The sequence below is a fragment of the Alternaria atra genome (genome assembly GCF_907166805.1).
Source record: "Alternaria atra isolate CS162 genome assembly, contig: 28, whole genome shotgun sequence".
Taxonomy (NCBI): domain Eukaryota; kingdom Fungi; phylum Ascomycota; class Dothideomycetes; order Pleosporales; family Pleosporaceae; genus Alternaria; species Alternaria atra.
Genome location: NW_025091326.1, coordinates 20149 through 34559, shown reverse-complemented (window position 1 = coordinate 34559; position 14411 = coordinate 20149). Strand labels below are relative to the sequence as shown.

At 51.0% G+C, this 14411-nt stretch overlaps 4 protein-coding genes across 4 annotated transcripts; 2 read left to right on the top strand and 2 right to left on the bottom strand.

Annotated features, from left to right (window-relative positions):
• Positions 1 to 1782: 1782 nt before the first annotated feature.
• On the bottom strand, positions 1783 to 5711 carry ALTATR162_LOCUS7039 (uncharacterized protein; the record flags this gene model as incomplete). The annotated part of the gene is made up of 8 exons (XM_043314665.1): positions 1783 to 2010; positions 2057 to 2903; positions 3842 to 3955; positions 4023 to 4785; positions 4831 to 5080; positions 5127 to 5340; positions 5392 to 5519; positions 5580 to 5711. 8 exons carry the CDS (start codon positions 5709 to 5711, stop codon positions 1783 to 1785), a joined length of 2676 nt encoding a protein of 891 aa, XP_043170600.1.
• Positions 5712 to 6602: 891 nt separating this feature from the next.
• On the top strand, positions 6603 to 8089 carry ALTATR162_LOCUS7038 (uncharacterized protein; the record flags this gene model as incomplete). The annotated part of the gene is made up of 5 exons (XM_043314664.1): positions 6603 to 6666; positions 6730 to 6874; positions 6901 to 6909; positions 6962 to 7494; positions 7545 to 8089. The coding sequence occupies 5 exons, from the start codon at positions 6603 to 6605 to the stop codon at positions 8087 to 8089; spliced, it is 1296 nt and encodes a 431-aa protein (XP_043170599.1).
• A 775-nt stretch (positions 8090 to 8864) lies between these two features.
• Positions 8865 to 10273, top strand: ALTATR162_LOCUS7037 (uncharacterized protein; the record flags this gene model as incomplete). The annotated part of the gene is made up of 4 exons (XM_043314663.1): positions 8865 to 9568; positions 9620 to 9690; positions 9743 to 10036; positions 10113 to 10273. The coding sequence occupies 4 exons, from the start codon at positions 8865 to 8867 to the stop codon at positions 10271 to 10273; spliced, it is 1230 nt and encodes a 409-aa protein (XP_043170598.1).
• A 367-nt stretch (positions 10274 to 10640) lies between these two features.
• ALTATR162_LOCUS7036 (uncharacterized protein) lies at positions 10641 to 14122 on the bottom strand (the record flags this gene model as incomplete). The annotated part of the gene is made up of 3 exons (XM_043314662.1): positions 10641 to 12077; positions 12125 to 13892; positions 13965 to 14122. 3 exons carry the CDS (start codon positions 14120 to 14122, stop codon positions 10641 to 10643), a joined length of 3363 nt encoding a protein of 1120 aa, XP_043170597.1.
• Positions 14123 to 14411: the final 289 nt, after the last annotated feature.

Below are 14411 nucleotides of genomic sequence, written 5' to 3'. Positions count from 1 at the left end.
TTGGTCTAACTTACCCCAATAGTTGTAGGTGTTCTCGAGCTGATCAACATCACCAAGCCGCCAGGTCCCCACACACGCTTCGAAAAGAAAGAGTTGGCTAGCTTGGCATATGGTGCACGCCTATATACGGATATCAAGTTTCAGCCTTGCGGTAAGCCAAGCAAGGAAGAGGTTCTGCCGTGCTATTGAAGCAAGAGAGGACGACACGTAGGAGCAACAGGGGTAGGCCAATTCTAGAAAGTAAATACCACACAGACTATCGCCCACAACCTACAGGTAAATCAGTCCCTCCTTCTACATAGTGACAACCTCGACTGTGCTGTTGACAAAAATATCCTCACTTCTACTACAGGTAGGCAAAAAACATACAACAGCGGGGATTCGCTAGTGGTCACCCACCTAACTACTAATCCGCCGGTACACTGCTTGTATATGGCTGAGCGGACGGGAAGCCTAATTTTCAGTGTCCTATGGTCGTATGTGAAAGGAATGGTAAATATCCCTCTAATATAGCACATATTATGAGTTGTAGGTAAAGGGAATGAGACGTTTCGCAAGCAATAGGCGAATTGCTGTTCAAGTTGTTCGGTCACAGCTTGGTCCTATACGTTAGAACCAGTTTAGCCTTTGCTAGCTCTAGATGTAGACCCGCAATATGCAGGCAACTACCTAGTGACAAGCACAACCGTTCCTATTTAACCTCATACCTCTCTTCAGGGAACCACTTAGCCCACACTACAGCTACACGATAGCAATATAACGAACGTATTTCAGAGACAGATGTATATTACGCTGCAATATTGTTATCGGGTAGACTTCGACATACGCATACGCAGCGTTCTCAGCTCGGCCCGTAAGTCGACCTGTCCTCTCCAACTACGTCCCAAAACTCCTCCACAATCTCTTTCTGGCCGCTAGACGCAGGTATGACGGCCACATACCTTCGATTGTCAATGGGCGGATATCAGTCACCCGAATGCCCATCCACAATAACCCCTCCAGCTTCGTTCAAGATACACCACGACGCAGTGACGTCCCATGGCCAACACCCGCATTCCCAGAGCATATCCTGTTGTCCTGGCGCCAGTCTGCAGATCAGCATTGCGGCGGACCCTGTATACCGTGTGAGTTCACAGACTCTCCACCGTCTTGTTGTGTCCGGGCCAAAGTAGTAAGACTTTCAGATACAACTCAAAATTGACGCCTCCGTGGTCGCTGCCCCTATTCAATCCCGGTGCAAGCAGGACCAAGCCTGTCCAAAGGATCATTTCGCAACGGCAGCTTTTCTAACTTTGACCCCCGATGAATGAAGGCACCACAGTCTTTGATTACGGTATTGAGTTCATCCAAGAACGGATTGTAGACAACGCCGATAGTCGGCTTTAATATCGACAACACCTACTTCCGAAGAGCTGTCTGAATCTACCCAGGAAGTGTTGGCTCCCGTGACTGGATCAGAAGATGGAGCTGAAGCGACCGAGACTTCTGACAACGAAGGTGTGTACTTATTTCCTCTGCTTTATCAAATTCCCAGTCTAGATGCCGACCAAACAAGGCACTGCCGCAAGCAAATTGGGGGAGTACTAGCTTGGTATGACAGTCTTAGCTCTAACTGCAACACTAAGCATTCTTGCTGCCATTTAGCCAAGATTCTGCTTTAGAGAATACGGAGAAATTCCAGTTGATCTATACGTCCACCACCACATCATACCGACACGATACCATCCCAAGCGGTGCGTCCACTGCAACGTCTACACTCGTTGCATCTACAACGGTAGTATATTACGCCACTTGCTTTGTCATCTCAGATGTCTTACGTCCGTAAACATCTTCTTTAGCATCCTCCACAATTCTGCACTCGTACTGCTTGAATTTCCGTGCTGCAACACTGGCTTCGAAGATCTCATCGAGCTCTTCCAACGATCGCGCTTTCGTCTCAGGGAGAAAGAAGTAGAACCATATTACGCATAGGAAGTTTGAAGCTGCCCAGATATAGGTATACTGTGGGCCCTACAAACACGTTAGTACTGGCATTCCAGGAAGTGAATGTACATACCCAGTCAAGGTCCTGAGGGTTGATAAAGTAGGGTGAGCAGAAGCCGACCAGCCAAGCAAGAAAGTACCCAAGCGCATTTGCACTTCCTACTGTCCAAGCGCGAAGTCGCGAACTAACAAGCTCTGTTGCCAGAGGACTTGTTGCAACGCCCACCCCGGCATTATAGCAAAACATGAATAGGGCGGTAAAAGCTACCAACACATTTCCGGTCGCCACAGAATCAGGTTTGGCACTACTCGCGATCCCACAAGCGAGCTCACACAAGCCGCACATTACTGCCCCAGCAATCATGATGGTTCTCCTACCAAAGAGTTTGTTCATGGAGAAAAGACCTAGATGAACACCTACGAACCCAATGCACGAGTTCATGATGGTGTACTCAAATGCTTTCGTGATACCAGCGATGGTGAAGAAGTATGTTTGGTACCCGATGAAGAACCAGACTCCACTGGCTGACTGGCTTGCGATCGTACCCCAACAAAGTAATGTCCGTCTCAAGTCGTTGCCGCGGAAGAGATCCAGAAAGCCCGAACTATGGCTAAGTTTGCGCTCTTCAGCTACACCGCGGACCATCTCCGCCCATTCTAGCTCCAGCTCGTCGTCGTGGTCGAAACGGAGACGCTCCAATGATTTGCGCGCTGCATCATGCTGGTCGTGGTGTAAAAGCCATCGTGGGCTTTCAGGGACGAAGAACAGAACTGTGCCGAGTAAGACCGGGACAATGAACATGCAAGTGAGAGGAATTTGGTAAGAGAGTTTAGAAAGGTAGCGGGACGTGTAGTTGTCGATCACGGAGCCAATGATGCTTCCAAGGTTTACATAGAATGAGAAGAGTCCCACCATGATCCTGCTCATTGTTAGTGCTTCAGTGGCAGAAGGTGGGTTCAAAACACGTGCTCCCTTAGATGCGCAGGCGCTGCTTCACTACAGTACACTGTCGAAAACACGACCAAGAAGCCGTTGGAAAAGCCCAGAAACAGGCGACCAAGGTACAGACCTGCTTTGGAAGTCGAGCCGATCTGTAGCGACACTGCTCCTAAACACACTATGCATGCGAGCCATAGCGCGTTCTTCCGACCAAAGTATGCACCAAAGACGCCAGCGGCGATCGCAGATAAGCACGACCCGAGATTCAGCAAGGAGGTCATAAGTTGCTGTACCGTTGACTATCTATCGTGTCAATAATGTACACATAATTGGTTGCCTGATTGTACTTGCGTCGATGCCATACCCCAGTGGGCTTGCCGGATCCTCGTACCCAAACACCATCAAGAATCCAGGCATAGCTTGCAATCCACCAACCGCAGCAGTATCAATGCCGTATTGCATACTGGCAATAGCGACGGCGGAACATATGAGCAAGCATTTTCGATTCGCCCACAAGGTTGTCTCTTTGAGTTTTGCCATGGTAACTCACACAGTGATAGAAAGCCATTGACGAGAAGGAAGGTTCGTGACCTTGGGCAGTAGGAGGCAACCAGCGTAGCCCAGACCAGCCCAGGAATGTCTGCAAGCAGTATGGGTTGGCGTCGTGGGGCAATGAGGGGATGTTCGTGTGTTCTCCACACTGGCAGGGGTTTAATGCGGAGGTGTATGGAGATGCCCGGCGCCTTGCCATACTAAGCATTGATCGTCCCAGCAGGTTGGGGTAACTCGACTGGTATTATCGCAGGGTCTATGTCATCGTTGCATTGAGATGTATGTGCGAGTACAATTGTAGGACTGTGACCCAACTCAATTTACTGGTAAAAGATACTGAAAGTGTACTTAGTCTCGCGTTCGTACTTCGCCAAATCGTCCAGTGCTTGCTTCCCCTCCAGCATGATAGTTTGCTTGATCTCCTCATGTCTTGGTGTAAACTTGACTTTGAACGGCTGCGGCTTCCAGTTCGATCCGCTCCTGTTAATGATCAGTAACGCTCGAACTACGACGGAATGGATATAATCTATCTGCAAGCTTGACTTACGAGTAGTTGAAAATGTCGACAGGAATTTCCTTCCCCGTGTTCTTGTCCACCTCTGGCTCCACCTTATATGCCCACACCAATCGTGCAACACTAAGATGTGTTCCCTGCTCCGCCAATGCTTGACCAGCACAGCTCCTTCTTCCCCACCCAAAAGTCATGTAGCCCTTCTCCCCCGGGAACGGCCTTGTGTCATCTGTGTCCAAGAACCTCCTAGGATTAAAGCGATCAGGATCGGGAAACTCGCGCTCATTGTGATGTATCGCCCAAACATTTCCCTGCATCCAGGTTCCCTTGGGTATGTAATAGCCATTCCAATAGTCGTCTTGGGTAGGGGCATGGGCCGTGCCTCCGATTATCGCAACGGACCGCCAACGGAAGACTTCTTTGGTGAAAGCGCGGAGGTATGGGAGATCATCATCTAGAGTTGGACTCCGTGCTCGGCCCACTACGCGATCAATTTCATCCCAGGCAGGCTGAAGGGTCTCAGGAAATGCGCGCATAGCTAGTATAGCTGTAATAAGTGTGCTACTTGATGTGTCTGCTCCGGCACCGAGCAGGTTTGCGGCGAGATTGGAGATCTCGAGCGGATGAAGATTGTACTGAGGCGCTTCACGAAAAAGGTACTTGGCATAATTTTCACCTGGACTTTGGTTGGCCTCTTCAGCCAACGCATAAAAGAAGTCATGCCGGCCCAATGTAGGCTTCACGGAACGTCGTGTGCCACGCTTCCAGGGAGCAATCCAGTGGGGAAACTTTGCAAGCCCTTTCACTGTCAGCGTTGTATTTCTTTCAGATCTCCGATACTCACATGGGAAGGTCTCCATTAGCCTTGGAAAGTCTTTAGCGACGACCGCCGTTTGTGCAGAGTCTTGCATCTGAGCGATCACTTCAGTGATCAACGGATCCTGGCAGTCTCCAATTCGGCGTCCGAAGCCAATTATCGACACAACGCTTGTAGCATATCGTTCGAAGTGTGACACGAATTTGTCTGGCGTGGTGAGTAGGTCATACACTACTACCTTATTTTCATTATCCTGCAGGTTACGGTAACGTTGTATCTAGACATATCAGAAAGAAGTGCATCATATCTCGCCTTGGACTGACCTGCTGTATCCCAACACCCTGATGGGTAATCTTCCTGAGATCGCGAAACCGTTCGCGCTGCTCTTTCGTGTACGTGTATTTATGCAACAGATTGTATTGACCGCCCATCAACTCAGCAAACATCAGCATACGCGGCCGAGAATTGTAGATATTAGCCCGCTTCACGAGAATTTCGTTTGCAGCCCACGCGTCATTAATCCAAACTGTAGGTCTCCTACGTAGTGTTACTCAATCTTCACTAAAGAAGTACTACTTTCAAACTAACCGCCCAATCCAGAACGTGACGAGTGGGGAGTTGTATTTCTTTGAAAGCTGCTCGATAAGGTACCAAGGCTTTTCATCTGGCAGACTGAATGTGTTTCCAATGACTGGCCATGGTAGCGGTCCTGGTGGCTGTCAGCGTGTAAGTAGTGCATTCCAGGGCATGAAGGTAGCGAAGAAGCGGGCAGTTACCATTCGCCATCTCAGATATAGCATGCGACCGTAATCCACTACGAGAACAAACAAGCCGAGAGTGAAAAGACTAATAGTCCATATGCCCGTAGTCCTGGAGGAAAACCACTCTATTGCTCTGCCGGGCTCCATAGTAACAAAGCAAGATCAGGTGCGTAGTGAGTACTTCTCGCAGTCGCAGCCACAAGTGCAAGGCCATATGATTATACTCAGCTCCTTCTTCTCATCAGGCTCCTGACATCGTCCTCGTAGACGAGTGTAGTGTCATCCCCACATTTTACTATGGTGGGGCAGCCCAGTTTGGCTACCTGATTGCAGATCGGATCCGCAAGGTGCGTGCGTGAGTATGCGGAGGCCCAGTACGCTGCCATGGCAGGCGTTTCTTACTTGCAACTTGTGATTGTGTATCTCACCGAAGGTCAAAGATTGTGGCTGTGTAGGAGGGGGGAATGTTGTCTACAGTCATAAAGAATCGATCAGCTGTTTGCGCGGGAAAAGGCAAGAATGCGTGGAAGCACGCGCAAGACGGTGCAACGTTCTGACTGCAAAGCTGGGTGGATAATGAGGGTCCACGTTATGTCGCCGCTGTTGGGACATCGAGCCTTGGAATTTGATGAAGATGGACTGTGTTGTGATTCCACGATGACGCGTAAAGTCTTGAGCCACGTGAATGGTATTGGTCTGGAAAAGGAGCCGCAGTGTAATGCTTACCACAACTATAAGTTACAAGACGGTCTCCGTATCTCATTCCATTAACATCTAATACTTGATATTGTCTGACAAAGGTTTACGCAAGACGGAAGATCTCGTCTAGTGATGAGGCTTCCAGGTGTTCGAAGATGACGTAAGATGGCTCGTCGGGTACATCTCCGTTACCAGTTAGCACTAGATCAGCTTGTCGCAAACACTGGCGGCCAGCGACGCGCCTACGTGACACGGTGGTACATCGTTCAAACATTACTTGAGCATGTCACGCAAGGTCTTGACAACTTTTGTTGGACAATAGCAAAATCCACCACGACCATGAGTGGCGTCCAAGGTTCTGACAGCGCCCACTATATTGCCAATGGCACCAATGGCGTAAAGCGTGAGTCTCCACCTGCACGATGCGATGCAAGGCACAGTCCAACCCAGGCGCTAACAATACCAGGCCGACGAGGGTCGACGGTTTTGAATGCGAGATGTCATGTCAAGCAGGAGCTTTGGAAGCAGGCGCCGATACTCATTGGCAGTACTAACTTCGAACCTCTCCCTGACGCGAAGAATATCCTAATTACTGGTGGAGCCGGCTTCATGTACGTCGCGACGAGACCACGGGAAGTTGTGAGCTGTGCGTCTCTTGACTTTTTTCTTGTACTAGATCACCACTAACCAACAGACAGAGCTTGTTGGTTCGTGCGGCATCTGGTCCTTACATACCCACACTACAACGTAGTCTCGTTCGATAAGCTCGACTACTGCGCAGCGCTCAACAACACGCGCATCCTCGACGACCGACCAAACTTTGCATTTGAACAAGGCGACATCACCTCACCCGCAGATGTAAAGCGCGTACTGCGAAAGCACAAGATCGAAACCATCTTTCACTTCGCAGCACAATCGCACGTCGACCTCAGCTTTGGCAATTCCTACGAGTTTACAAACACAAATGTATATGGCACACATGTCTTGCTTGAGCGAGCGAGGGAACATGGTGTCAACAGGTTCATACATATCTCGACGGACGAAGTATACGGCGATGTTCCTGTTGGAGCTGCAGATTTGAGTGAGACAAGCATACTGGCACCCACGAATCCGTACTCTGCGAGTAAGGCTGCAGCGGAGATGATGGTCAGCGCGTACAGGAGTAGTTTCAAGCTGCCACTGATTACTGTCCGTGCGAACAACGTGTACGGGCCGCATCAGTTCCCCGAGAGTAAGTCATGCCAAGAATCTAGGGTGAACGCACGAAGCTGATTGGCGCAGAAATCATTCCAAAATTTATCATGCTGCTGCAACGAAGACAGAAGCTCCTCCTTCACGGTGACGGCTCGCCCACACGACGATATCTATACGCAGGAGATATCGCAGATGCACTCGACACCATATTACACAAGGGTCAAGTTGGTCAAATCTACAACATCGCCTCAAAGGACGAGATTTCGAACGCCGACATCTGTAGCAGGCTGCTAGATGTCTTCGAAATATCCCACGACTCTTCTGCTGAGTTGTCCAAATGGGTAGAGCATACAGAAGACCGTCCATTCAATGATCAGCGCTATGCGACCGACGGGTCGAAGCTGGCTGCGTTGGGGTGGGAACCTAAGACTAGCTTTGACGAAGGTCTCAAGGTTACTGTGGATTGGTATCGGAGGTTTGGCGAGGTATGGTGGGGAGATATCAGCCGGGTCCTAACATCATTCCCCGTGGTGGCAGGAAATGAGATATGGACAAAAGAAGAACACGAAGACTTGCCCTCCTCCGATGGGGAAATCATGCATGAGGAGGATAGCGCAATCTGGACGACATAGCGTTACTGGTGCTTTGCGTCCCAGAGCGAGTTGCAGTTCATGTGCGTGGGAAGCCTGTCGCGCTTTATATGTATCGCGACTCTCCTCTAAGCAGTAGAACCAAGATACCCAGACTGAGTTGTAATGCAGAGCAAATTGGCGCGAGCCAGTCATGAATTGGGTTCTGGTGCACTGCGCAAGAAGTGTGAACTTGCCTGCACGGTACCTGCATGCAGGGATCAAATTGATGTATGTCCAAGAATGCGCCAGTCTTTCGGACCTCAGCATCCAAGGTAAACGCGATGGTATGGGCGAGATCGAGAGCTCGAAAGATCAAAGCAGAGACTGGAAATGTTCGAATGCTTAATCAAGTTTGCAGGTACAATCGACCCAGGCTTGTGAGCTATTCCTAGCATCGCCTCAGCCACAAGCGGTGGCGTACTCCACTCACTCCGCCTTCTCGCTAGCGGCATGTTGGGCGCTTGAAATGATTGAAACGCCAGACGCACCAAAACATCGAGTGCTCAAACACCATTTCCTGTGTCTGTGACATTCATATATCGCTACGTTGCCTCTTCACTTTGTGCATTCCTTCCATCACACTTGTTCGAGTTTGCACGTGCAATCGGAAAGGACCCTGAACCTCGACTCAGCCAATCGATAAGGCACCCCCACAATTCCCTTGGTGCTTCCCAACCTGTCAGCTTTCACCGCACCGACCCCTAACGCCGACGCATACACGACACGAATCTCTTCCCAATCGCCTTCAACAAGCTCAACTACCCACACCTGAACCATGGGTCTCTTTTCAAAGAAGAAGGACAAGGGAGGAAAGGATAGCCCAGCAGCCCAGAACCCATATGCTGCGCCTCCAGCAGACAAGGACCCGTATGCGCAGCCGCCGCCCTCGTACTCCAGCGGTGGTCAGGAAACATCATTCCGCCAAGACAAGACGCCAGCAGTGACCGGACCGGGCCAGAGCTACGGACAGCGACCAGGTGGATACGGTGCTCAGGGAGGAAGCTTTGGCGCGCAATCAGGCTATGGAAACGACCGCTACGGCGGAGGTGCACCACAGCGGCCTGGCGGCTATGGAGGACTTGGAAGAACTGCGTCCAACGACACCATGAGCACCGAGGCAGGCCGCAACGAGCTGTTCGGCAACGCACCTCAACGCCAACAAGCGCAGCCGCCCCAACAACCTAGCGCCCTCGGACAGAGTGGTGCCTATGGAAACACCCCGAGCGGCGCATATGGTGGTGGTGGTACCTCTGGTGGCTACGGTTCTACACCGGGTGGCTATGGAACATACGAAGACCGCCAATTGACGGCCGAAGAACAAGAAGAGGAAGATATCGACGCTACAAAGCAAGAGATCAAGTTCATGAAACAACAGGATGTTGCTAGCACGAGGAATGCTCTCCGTCTAGCTGAGCAGGCTTTGGAAACCGGTCGAGGAACCCTAGGAACACTAGCAGCGCAAGGAGAGCGCATTCACAAGTGAGTTTGGACAGTACTCAATACGCAGATGCACAACTGACTAGTTCCTAGCACTGAGCGCAATCTTGACCTTGCTTCTATTCAGAGCGATAGGGCTAATGGCCAGACGAAGGAACTGGCTCGTAAGGACACACTCCACGTTACCAAGATTGATTCTGACTAAATCGTCTCTAGGTATCAACGCGAGCATGTTCTCCATCGTTCCCAACCCCTTCACAGGAAACTCCAAACGCGAGAAGCAAATGCAACAGGCCATGGACCAGCACGCACGCGATCGCGATACCCGTGAAGCCACCAACCGTGCCAAATGGGAGTCTGGAGCTCGCGCAAACGAAGCCCAGCGCCAGCTACAGCAGGGAGGTGGTTCACAGGGCAACAACAAGAGCTCGCTTGCGGCGCGTTCTAAGTTCCAGTTCGAAGCCGATGAAGAAGACGATGCTATGGAGAATGAGATCGATGGCAACTTGGGTACGTCTTTCCCCCTCTATCATCCTCTTATCTTTCGAGATAGCTATGAGCATATACTAACATTCTTGCTCAACAGATGCACTCCACGGCATGGCTAAGAACCTCAACCACCTCGGCCGCGCAATGGGCGAGGAGGTTGATAAGCAAAACGTCCACATCACACGCATCACTGGCAAGACGGACCAGGTTGATGACAAGATTGCTAGGAACAGACTCAAGTTGGATCGCATCCACTAAGTCTGTTTTTTTTTGGACTAGTGAGCTGAGGGCTGCCCTAGAAGGCAGCCGAACCCTCTCTCTTTCTTTCTAGTTGAAGGGTATGTCAGAATGTCAGGTTGGATGGTCAAGCCATCGATGTATAGAGCTGGGATACGGCATCATAGGCGTTTTGGACACAATGGATCAAACTTCACATGGGCATGTATAAAAGTGTTGGTTATCGTCGTTGTGACGCCTGGTGTTATGCTTAATGCTCAACTGTCCACACTGAACGCGCTGAGGATACCCCAAAAGAACAACAACCCTACGCAGCTGAAGCAATGTCTGTGTGCATACCACTCCCTTTCATTTACTCATGACAAACAAGCAACATTCTTCCCCGACGTTACGCCAACACTAGCTTGTAAGTCGCCACCTCAAAAGCGCGAATTTCAACCGGTACACCCTTCTCCCTGTTGTCTTCTGCTCCCACCTTCATGTCGCTGATGATCAACGGGTCGCCCTCCTCATCCTCGAGTGCGTTAACCCTAATCACCTTCTTTACATCAATATCACCCCATGTAAGCACACCCTTACTCTTTCCACCCAGACTATCGTAGATACGTAGGATGACCGAGTGACCCTTCTTGACTGGCAGCTCACCACGGCTGACATCTTCGTCGTCCTCGCCACGCTTGATCGTGTCTAGCACGAGGTTGGGTGCGCCATGAATGTGGAAGGGATTCAGAAGACCGCTGTGTAAGGTAGACGAAGGACCTTGGCGCCCGACAATCTTGAGTGGGTTATTGAATTCGAAGGCTTTGCGGACTGTGCGTTCATCCAGACCGCCCTTGTGAGGGAAGATGGCGTAACGAGTCTTGTGGCTTCCCATATCGGCATGGGCGTCTGGGGCTTTGGGCGAGCGGAGAAGGGAGAGGCGCATAACGTTGCCCGCCACTGCGAAACCATACCTGCTGTCATTCAGAATAGAGACACCGTACGTGGCCTCGGACAGATCAGCCCATTTGTGGCAGCAAACTTCGAACTTGGCCATGTCCCATGTCGTGTTGTAGTGTGTGGGTCGGCGCACGATTCCGAATTGCGTCTCGTAACTAGCTTCCGTGTTCACAATATCGACCGGAAATTCGACCTTGAGAAACCTCATTGTCTCGTGCCACTCGATTTCTGCATCGAACTCAATGGCGCTGGGCGTGTTTCCTACAGCTGCAGATAGACTGAGTGTTGTCTTGATCCATGACTTGTCCGAGATCTTCGTCTCGATCTCGAGACTCACACGATGAACACTGTCTTCCGCGATGGTAACCTTGCTAGGCTCGAGTTCCTGGCGCGATTTTAAATGGTAGACCTCAACGTCCCAGGCTTGCCAATAAAGTGGCTTATCATCGTAGATGACAAGTTGACCCGCTTTGGCACCCTTGGGAATAAGTTCACGATCTGCTGCAATGTTGAAGAGTGAAATGATGGCACCATTGGAGACTTGCACAACAAATTGCGAATTTCGGAGCTCGAAAACGTTGGCGCGGATCTCCTCAATAGAGGCCTTCGAAGCAGGATATGCGGAGGTAAGTGGGTACACGTTCAAGGCGCCTAACCCCTTGTGAGTACCCTCACGGTGAGCGAGACCGTACTGAGCATCGGCCATCCCGTATTTCGTTCGACTGGCTGCGCTAGGCAGTCTGACAATCTCAGTGCGGTTCCATGGTAAGGTATTCATTGCGAAGAGTTTTGTGTCGTGATCCCAGTGACTCTGGTCGTTGAAACCAAGTTCAGCAAGAGCGTCAGAAAGCAATCGCTCGCCAGTGGCAAATACTTCGGCGTAAATCTGATAACATCAGTAAAAAGCTACCAATGGGAGGAGCAGCAACTTACGCGGTCCGAGTCATCGTAGCACATCTCGATGGAACTACCAGGCAGACAGTCATGGAACTGGCATAACAGCACGTTCTCCCACATATCATCAATGTCCTTCTTTGGGTACTTGTATGAGCTCTTCTTTCCGAAGCTATTCTTGATGGTAGCCAGAGTAGCAAGGTACTCAATATCTCTTAGCATGATTTCAGACTTCCTGTTGTTGCGCTTGTTGTTGGACTGCGTAGTGTATGTACCACGATGAAGCTCGAAATACAGCTCACCATACCACGTTACAAGCTCGGTGCCATTCTCGACCTTCTTCTCCAGACGGTCGAAGAAGTCGTCTGCTGAGTCGCCCAGCTTGACACGAGGCAAAAGACCAGAAGTGTCGCTGATACCACGGCATCGCCTAAGCTTCTCAAGATGCTGCCATGTCGGGCCACCACCCCCGTCTCCTTTGCCGAAGACGATCAAGGACGATTTGTCTTGGTCCAACGACTTGTGCTGTGTAACGCTGCGCTTGACATCGCCAAAATTCGCTTCGCAGGTGTACGTCTCCGATGGCGGCATATGGCAGATGACCTGGCTATTGTCCAATGCGACCCAGTTGAACGTCGTATGTGGGAAATTGTTGATGTTGTTCCAGCTTAGCTTCTGGGTCAAAAATCTTGTCATACCCGATATACGACAAATCTGAGGTAATTGTGTCGAGTAACCGAAAGTGTCCGGTAACCAGAACGTGCGACATCTCTGGCCAAACTTGCTTTCAAAGTAACGTTGGCCGTACAAGAACTGCCTAATGAGTGATTCCCCACCAGGAAGGTTGGTATCGTGCTCGACCCAACTCCCGCCGATAGGTTGGAAGCTGCCTTCCTTGACCTTCTTCTTAACACGATCGAATGTGGAGGGGTAGTACTGCTCGAGCCATTTGTATTGCTGAGCCTGTGAACAGCAGAAGCGAAGCTCGGGGTATCGTTCAATGAGGTCGCACTGGTTCGACCAGGATCGGTTGACCTTGCGCTTGGTCTCGTCGAAGGGCCAAAGCCAGCACGTGTCGATGTGGCAGTAGCCGATGCCGTGCACAATGGCCTCCTGGTCGCTGTTGTACACATTGTGCGAGTCCACATCTTTCCCGACGTACTCAGCAGCGATCTTGCGAGCTGCTTTGATGCTTTCTTGACTTCCATTGCCAGCAATGAAAGTGTCGATGATGCGATTGCCCACCTGCTGAGCGTCATGAGCCTGAGTTGAGTCTTCAGGAAATTCCCGGGCGGCGTCTGAGATCTCCCAGAAGTCAAAGTATAGCGCTCTGGCCTCTAGATTGACCGCCTGAACTTCAGCAGTGTGCAACGTGTAGTACTTGTCAGGTGCTGGTGGTTGGATTGAGTCACCGCCAGGAGCATTACCAAACATGCCGTTGCAAGCCATCTCGATGTAGAAGGTATGCTCCTTGCCGTCTCTAAAGGCCTTTGGCAAGATCCATTGGGTCCTCTCACCACCACCTGTCAGCCCGTGGACAGTATGTCCATCTTCAGTCCAGATCAAACCCTCGTTGTTCGCGTCCCAAACAAATTCGAGATGTTCTTTGTCGAGCATGTGCTTGGGAACGGTGAGTTGAATCCTGAACCAATGCGTCGACCAGCTGGGACCGAATGACTGGCCGACTTCGGTGGGATGGAAAGCATGAGAGGTAGCTTCTTTGAAGAGAGGGCGCGAGAGATTCGGGGGCGAGTAGACTGAGAGCTTGACCCACTCGTTACCTGACGCGACAGCTTCGGTGAGCTTGCTGTATGACGTATGAGCATGTTGAAGCGGGCATGGGAGTCGAGCTGTGACAGTAGTGGAGCTTGAGACTTACCCTATGAGACTCTGTTCCCTGTACTGTCCGGCATCGAGGAACTGTCTCAAGCGACTCTGATAGATGCTGTGTATTTGCTTGCCAACCGGACCAGCCGCCAACTTGGGGTAATCCTTCGCCACCGGCACCGGCATGTTGCGCTGAGATTCGCCGCCCATGGTGGACTTGTAGAAGAAGCTGTGGGTTGGAACTTGGACGCGGGTAATGTACAGATGGATTCAACGTCAGCTGAACGCTACAGCAGCTGTGGTACCTTGCATGGCTGGTGCCGTTACCAGCCATGTTGGGGCAGGAGCTCTCCCCGCATCTTGGCGATTGCGGCCCATGCTCCCTGCCCCGTATCCATTACCCGCTGATCTCCACTTGGTGGCTTCTTGCTTTTTGGCCTCTTTTGTCCATCATCTTCATTCTTCGGGATGTCGTGGTCAAGAGGCGGGGAGTCCGCTG